The sequence below is a fragment of the Asparagus officinalis genome, chromosome 7 (assembly GCF_001876935.1).
Source record: "Asparagus officinalis chromosome 7, Aspof.V1, whole genome shotgun sequence".
NCBI classification, from domain to species: Eukaryota; Viridiplantae; Streptophyta; class Magnoliopsida; order Asparagales; family Asparagaceae; genus Asparagus; species Asparagus officinalis.
Genome location: NC_033800.1, coordinates 96559991 through 96568302, shown reverse-complemented (window position 1 = coordinate 96568302; position 8312 = coordinate 96559991). Strand labels below are relative to the sequence as shown.

The following is an 8312-nucleotide window of genomic DNA, read 5'->3' as shown; positions in this document are numbered from 1 at the left end:
ATTACCTCTGAAAGGGGTTTCCTCGCTGGTAGAGAGGAAGAATAAAGGAGTGATGGAGAGGCCGAAGTAGAGGAGGGAGGAGAAGAGCGACGAAGAAGAACCAGAGGATCTCGCCATGATCGACTCTCTCCTTCTCTGTTTGCCCTAATTTCTAGGGCTTTTTTCGAGGAGAGAGAGAGAGAGAGAGAGAGAGAGAGAGAGAGAGAGAGAGAGAGAGAGGAGCGCGAGAAATGAGACTGAGGCTTACGTTGGAAGTTTGGGTAAAGCATTTTAGACTCAAGTAAAATATAATTTGTGATCATTTCTATATTATTATTATCTATTAAGAGGTATTTATCAAGCTTGCTAGACCTGGAATTTCTAGAATATACAGTAATATATCACAATAATATATGTTGCCTGAAACAACGAATGCCTAACAACTGAATAAAAACATAAGCTTATTTTAATAATTGAGCTTACTCATCTTATGTTGTAAAAACATATGCTTATTTTAAGAATATGCTTGACAATCTTGGCTCATTTAAACAATTGAAAACATATAAGTTTCCCCTTTCTACTAGCCTATACTTGCTATTATTTTAATTCAACCCAAAGTTTTATGTTCATATCTTATTGATTATTGCGAATTGGTATTATTGGATGCCAACAAGCAGAACATGCAATTATTTATAAATTTTCATAAATTCAAGCTCCTTTTATTTTAATGAGACAATTATTTATAAATTTTCAGTAAAGGCAAAAGTGGTATTTAAAAAAAAAAGAGATTAATCTCCTTAGCCCTTCTTCATTCGCCAAACACAAAAGACTTAGCCCCTTGATTTAACTATCGAATCTAAACAGAATAAGAATATTTTTAACCATTCACGATAGATTAACTAAGTTAACCCTTCTCCTTAATCTTTTTTTTTAACCCTTTGACAAACAAGGCCTTAGGGTATATAATTACTGCCTAAAACAAGTGAAGGTATATAAGCACAAAATAGGGGATAGTATAGCCGTATAGGATATTTAAGTGCAAGTAAGCCTTTTCATAACTTAGATTAGAATTTGAAAGAATAAGAATATCCTATCAGTCAATTAGAGTCTTACTTTTTTCTGTTATATTTCCAAAAGGAAATCAATGGTTTTTGAAATTTCATGTTCTCAAAACCCTTTAATCTCGCAAATTGTTCAGCCAAATTTTTTTTTTTCATGAAAATTTTGCTGTAAATAGTTGAAATTTTGTTTACCAGAAAATTTAAGGCTTCAGTTGGAAATCGTGTCGTTATCTGCGATTCCAGCCGACTTTGCCTGTCGACGTCAGCTTTTAAAATGTAATTGTGAAGGACACGCAGCTGAGACCCAGCGCTCAACCATTAAAAAGCTCCAGTCATCTGTTGCTCCTGTTTTCAAACCCTAGCGCTCGATCTCTCCTCTCCTCAATTGCTAGTTGTTCGACAAATTTCGAAGCTTTGCGCTGTTCTTAATTCGATTCTTAAGCGTAATTTTGGGTAAGTTGACTTTTCTTTCTAAATAGTTATGCTTAGATGGTCTGATCCTTGTCTGATTTATTGAATTTGGGAGTTGGGCAGGGATTTGAGTTGAGCAATAAATTTTGTGATCACCCAAAGTTCCTGCTTTTCTCATTTTTGATTGTTTGTTTTAGTTCATTTTGCTGTCTGTAAGCTCTTCAATGAAGTTAAGTAGGTAATCAATTTTTAATAGGTTATTGTTGATCACTACTTCTTTTTAGTTATCAGTCCTCTAATCAAAGCCACCTCTGTAGAAAAGGAAAAAAGGGGGGGATTTTGTACCTGAATACAAGCATGATTTGTTTCCTCTTTATCTCGAGTAGCTGTTTGTGTTCTTAGATTAACGATGTTTTGAAATTTCAGAATCAAATTCAGTTTCGGGGGAATTCGTTCCGATGCCTTCAGGGTGTCATATTGGCGGGCAGAAGGGTTCTTTCCCATTACTATCAGTTCTATCCTCCGCTGTCTTCGAATGGTTACTGATGCTACTGTTGTTTCTCAATGCCCTTTTTTCGTTCCTCGTCACAAAATTTGCTCGTTATTGTGAACTACAAACTCCTTGCTTGGTGTGCTCAAGGCTGGATCATATTTTTGGTGATGGGGAACCAAGGTTCTATTGGGGTTTAATTTGTGGTTCTCATAAATCAGAGATCTCTTCTTTGTCTCATTGTGATGTAAGCCATGCTGAGGGCAATAAAATGTATGAAGGACATAATGGAGTTAAGGTCACCTCTGACTCTGAGTCAGAAAACCCATTTTCAGATGATGCTGATGGAAATCATCTAGCTCATGACCTCAAGGAAGACCATGAAGATCGATGTCTAAGCTCAGAGCATGCTGCCATTATACCCGATAATTTGTCAATGCCTCTATCAGATGGTACAGCCGTGGATAAGTTGATTCAGCCAACTACTAGTGAGCCTGAGTCCTCTTTGCCCATCAAAGGAGATCAACTAGTGCATGTTCATGAGGCTCGCGATGCATCTTCTGCATCCACTGATGCTGTAACCAATGACACAGACGAAACCAACTGGAACAAAAACGTATCCCAAAAAGATGCTTCAGAATTTTCACATGTGAAATGTGAGCTTGTCTTTTATTTTTATTTTTTTGTCACCGCAGATTAGTCATATTTTCCATTTTTTATTTTTTTATTTTTTTATTTTCTGATTCTTCTCTAGACTGTTCTGTTTTCCAGTAAATGGTTCTAAGAATTGCAGTGAATCTGCTTCAACTATTTCCACAAGTCAAATTACGAGGGATACTGTTCCATCTGTCCCCATTCAGATGGATCTAGATGATGCTTACAAGCTTGCTACCAATAGTAAGGGAAGCTTGAGATCCCCTACAGTTAGCGAAGTAATCACGGGCCGTGATTCTTCTAGAGCCTATGAAGATCTAAGGATACTAATATCACACTTTTCTGCTGCTCGAGGGCTTGATAGCCCCTGGAGAGAGTTGACTCCTAGTCCTAGAGTTCAGGGGCAAGGAGATGATTTGAAATTTTCTGATGCTTCTAGCTCGGTTATATTGCAGAACATTACAAAGAGGCTTTCTATTGACAGAAATGAGTCTGGTTTTGAGTCACTTGATGGGAGTACGGTTGGTGAAATTGAGGGATTAAGTCCCATAGATCGGTTGAAGAGACAGGTTGAGTTAGATAGGAAGTCCATGCATCTTCTGTATAAGGAATTGGAAGAGGAGCGGAGTGCTTCAGCAGTTGCAGCGAATCAAGCACTGGCCATGATTACCAGGTTACAGGAGGAAAAGGCTGCAATACAAATGGAGGCTTTGCAATATCAGAGAATGATGGAAGAACAAGCAGAATATGACCAAGAATCGCTTCAATACTCAAATGAGCTGCTTGCTAAAAGAGAGAAAGAGATACAAGATGTTGAAGCTGAACTTCAATGCTGCAAGAAGCGTTTTGGTAACAAAATAGTGGTGGACAGTGTTTTGGAAACTTCTGGTGATGCAAAGGCAACTGAATATGAAAGGAAGATATCCCGAGTTTCTGACAAGTTTGATCAGAGAAAATCAGATATTTACGGGAACCTCTTGATTGGTTTTGAAGATGAGAAGGCTTATATTTCAGACCGCTTGAAGAGGTTGGAGAGAAGACTTAATTTGTTCTCCAACAGTGGGATGCAGGTTGATGTTTCTTCAGCTGGTACTGAAGAAGATGGGTATCTTGGTATATCATACAGAGATGAAAGTATCGAAAAAAACCGTAGAGAAGCTTTAATACCTTCAGATTCTAGTAACGCTGATGAGTATCTAAACCGAACCTCGAGTAATTTAGCAGCCCTTTTAAATGAAGTTTCACGATTAAACGAGAGGTTGAAGGATCTAGAAGCAGATAGTGGGTTTCTTGAAAACATTGTTAACACACTTAGAAATGGCTATGATGGGGTACAATATATTCAAGAGATTGCTTGTCACCTACAAGAATTACGGAAAATTGGGATCACACTAAGAGAACATAATGTGGCATGAACCTTCATGTTCTTATCTCACAGGTAATCTTCCTAATATGACCTATTGTGTTTTACGTTATAAACTTTTCAACTAGTCTTACTTCATTTAGTTGAATTGCTCTTTTAACTTGTAATGTGTTGGAATAGTTGTAGGAAAAAACTTCTATCACTTCGCTGAATTATCACTTACAATTACAACTGACAGTATATTTTCCAATTTGATGTAAATTGTGATTATCAGCAATATGTTAGGCTGGTCGTACTTGTTACTCTTAACTTTTGTGCATTTTTGAATTCTATACAGGACATTGCATCTCAAGAGTGATGAGTTCAACCTATGACTTTATGGAGTTCAAATATGTTTGGTTAAAGATATATGTTAAGAGGATAACTTTCTTTACCAGGAAAAATAAAAAAGAAGAAAGATTTATTTCTGAAACAGAGTGGCCCATGCTTTCTGTAGGAAGATGGAGTACACCTATATTTCTTGCTATTTTAAGCCCATAATAAGTCAAAATTTTCCTTTATGTTTTGTTGTTAGAATTTTTTCGTATAGGACCTCAAGTTTATAGTGTAGCTTTTGATGTTTTTTAGAGGTAACAACATAATATGATGGTACCTTTGGGCGATCATCTGTAAAAACCAGCTTACAAGATATTATGTGAAACTTTTAAAAATTTAAGTAGGTCTTCAACAAAGAATGTGAAGCAAACACTCTATTGCCTGAGAAAAAGGAAATAGGATGAAATTCTCGCCCAAAATGTCTGGACCAGTTTTGTAGGGTAAGAGGCCAGATGATTATACATAATGAAAAAATTTTAAAAGTTTGATAGGTCACAACAAAGAATGTTAAGCAAACATTTTATAGATTGAGAAAAATGAAATATGAGCAAATTCTCCTCAAAATGTGAGGACCAGTTTTATAAAGTAAAAGCACAGCCTGAGCCTGTTAAGACGTATGAGAAACAATTAAAGTAGGTCTCAACGGAGAATTTGAAGAAAATATTGTATAGATTGAAAAAAGGAACTATGAGGAAATTCTGTGCAAAATGCAAGGACCAGTTTTATAAAGTATCATCGACTATATCAGGTGCATTGCAGACCACGGAATTGCCTTTTAAAAGACTACTTATAGATGAACTGCAATATGAGGAAATCTTGCATCTTTGTTTTCTTCTTATTGCCTTCATTGTTTTTCTCTACCCAGTTTAAGATACCTTTTAAAAGACTATGTTTGTAGATGAAGAAGAGTAAGAAGTTGGGAATCTTGCATCCTTTGTTTTCTTCTTACTGTCTTCATGGTTTATCCATACCCGGTATTAGTTGTTGCATTTCCATGATAAATGAAACATGAAATTTGAAGGAAAACTCTGATGTAAAGTTTGCATGTCAAGCTTAACTAAAAGCAATTAATGATACCACTGAAAGTATACCATCAGGTCCAGCATTCAAATCAGGCATATGTTTCATGGCAACAGGAGTAAAGTAAGCACGCACCTTCTCCCGCAAGAATTTGAGTGAAGTTGGAATGAGAAAGCTCTGATATACGAAGGGCAACATTGTATAAGATATGATGAGAAACATCTACAGTGTCCAGAAGTTAGCATGATGGAGAATAGACGGAGATAGCTCTGACATCTGCAATAAAAGGCTACTAAAGCACTTGTTATGAAAACTACTAGGGCTCAGATAGCCAAAATGAGAATACAGGCAGTTACACATATACACATGTATGTACACGTGTATATGTGTGTATATAAAATATGTATGTACACACACACAAATGTACCTTCATATATATGTGCGTTCACATATATTTAGCAGGGAAGGAGGCGTACTCACAGATACAATGATGAGTACACTAAGATAAACCGTCTTACATTGTCATCAATTCGCGGGGCTTTCCTGTGAGTCACTTCTTCTGTACACTGCATTATAGTATGGTTGGGTAGGTTGTCTTGGGTCCAAGGCCACTTGCAACTCTAGCGAGATGATAAAATGCAGTGCATACAAATGCCACTGTTTCTGATAGTGTTCTTTGAAAAAAAAAACATAATTCAATATCAAGTAAATTGGATGCTTCCCGATCATAATTTCATGTATTAGACCTGCTGGCTGCTGAACTGTTCAATTTGAAAGCTCAACATGTATGAGCCAGAAACCTCCCAGTATCTTTTTTTATCCCTGATTACCTTCTGTGTCTTTACTTTTTATAAGCTGGTCTTCAACTCATGTGGGTTGGTTAGGCAGCTTTGGACGTTAATGATGTAAAAGTGCTTTTTTTTTCTCTCTCTCTGTGTGTGCGCGCTAAGAAAAAAGATAACACCCTCCAGTGTTATTTTAAGGGGTGGTAAGCAAATTTTGTTACGAGCCTAAAGGCCAATATTAGGGATGAAGATCTTCCATCAGATATTGTTATCGCTGTTTCTGAAGTCCAAACTGTAAACCAAAAGGGTAAAAAAATAAAAATTAAAAAAAGGAAAGAAAATAGCTTCAGTTCTCTAATATTTTGTTATTATTATTGCCATTCTTTACATGACTGTACTTAATTGATTTAAATTTGTCATTGTTCCAGGTAAAATCCCAGGTATAATAATGCAGAACTTGACACCGATTATGACTCTGCAGCTGGATCTTGTCACATTTGATAAATTGGAGTCCAAACTGTAAAAGAAATAAGGACCCGCGAAGAGTTGTACAGACAACAACATGAATTCCTAGTTACTAAAAGTTGGTTTGACGAGTGTCTTCTTCCTCCACTTTCCATACACTTATTAGTTTTGTTTGTTTTATTCTTTTAGCAATTTGTTTGCTTGTATTTTGATTTTCCACTGATTTTCTATTTTCCCTTGTGGAATTGAGTGATGAAGAGCAAAAGTAGCTGTAGAGCCATTTGCTTTGTTTTGTATACTTGCTGTGAAAGGGGTTGATGCTTTAATTGTATAGCATTTGATTTAGCACAGTGTGTATGATGATATACCTTCCTTGAAGATCATGTGTGATGATATACGGTATGAAATACTTTATCAAGGTTTTTATTCTGCTGATTTCCTAGTACTTCCTTTGTAATGTCTATTGCTGCTAATAACATCTAGGCTTTGTGAAACCTAGTAGCCTGGCATATATATATATGTCTGTATTACCCCGCAAGTTTCATAGGCACTGTGTAAGTAACCCTGTAACGTATACATGAAGTTGATGATTAATATAGGCAACACACAGTTAAGATAGTTGTGTGGAAGGTAAAATTTCTTCCGTTGATATTTTGTTTCTAGCCCATGGAGCATGCATGGAGCAGACAATGAGCAGTGGTGTAGCAGCTCCAGCTATATTGCGGCATAGATGTTGAGTTGAAATGGCTCGAATCTGAAGAAAGTTCGATGACCACATTGCCTTTTTCTTCTTTTTTATCCCTCCCTCAGGTGAAGTCCTCAGCCAACCCTCAAACCCACAGGCTGCTTCTTAGAAGAAGCGATGATAACGCTAGATGTGAACAAATGCAGAGCCTCTCGTTGAAGCTCAATCTGATTGCATGCCAAGCTATTGTTTCATCAGATTCACAATAAAACATTCTACAAATTCTCTTTAATCCTAACGATAGTTAGTGTGACATTATTATCAGTAGTTTGGGGTGTCGAAACTTTGGAGGCGAAGAGAGAGTGCATAAAGCACTTTTCAACAATTTCTTTTTCATCAGAGCCTATAGACAAAAGGGATAGCTATCAAATGCAACAGCAAACCTTGCTAACAATAATTAAAACAACTGCAAGTGGCATACCCTTACTCGCTTACTCGCAGTCAATAGCTTATTTGTTAGTGAGCATTTTTGCATCAGCATTATCCTATCACATAAACAGCCATTTTCATTAATGTTACACGATGAAATATATATTTCAAGCTTATTGCAGCGATAAAGCAGAAGACCGCGGTAGCCCACAAGACGTATCAAAGAAACAGTTGTACTATCTTTAAACAAAACCCATCACTTGTAAGCTTTTCACGAAGCTAGTGTCTGTGTTTCACCGACTCCTGTTAGCTACTGCTTCCTGTTGCACATAAAAGAAATCTGATTTCCTTAGGAGAGAGCAATACAAGACGATAGCATACCAAAAAGAAGCCACTCTGTTGAAGGAAAAACTGCAATTGTTGCCATAATTTCAAGCTATCAGAGACAGAAGGATCCCATCCCTTCAATGGAAATATCCAAGAACTTGACCACCAACATTTTGCTTGATGGCTTCCTCATGATCCAAAACGCCATTAGGAGTTGTGACCACAACATATCCCCACTGCAAAATGATGGAGGGGAGAAAAAGAGAAG

At 36.8% G+C, this 8312-nt stretch overlaps 1 protein-coding gene across 1 annotated transcript; it reads left to right on the top strand.

Moving 5' to 3' along the window:
- LOC109849294 (myosin-binding protein 1-like) lies at positions 1142–7029 on the top strand. The gene is made up of 4 exons (XM_020419103.1): positions 1142–1493; positions 1878–2597; positions 2713–4033; positions 6567–7029. Exons 2-3 carry the CDS (start codon positions 1910–1912, stop codon positions 4008–4010), a joined length of 1986 nt encoding a protein of 661 aa, XP_020274692.1. The 5' UTR covers positions 1142–1493; positions 1878–1909; the 3' UTR covers positions 4011–4033; positions 6567–7029.

What these genes read in the sequence shown, in the direction of transcription:
- LOC109849294 (XM_020419103.1), top strand. Translation starts at nt 1,910, where the DNA reads ATGCCTTCAGGGTGTCATATTGGCGGGCAGAAGGGTTCTTTCCCATTA. An exon ending in AGAATTTTCACATGTGAAAT is followed by an intron (nt 2,598 to 2,712) that starts GTGAGCTTGTCT and finishes TCTGTTTTCCAG; the next exon opens with TAAATGGTTCTAAGAATTGC.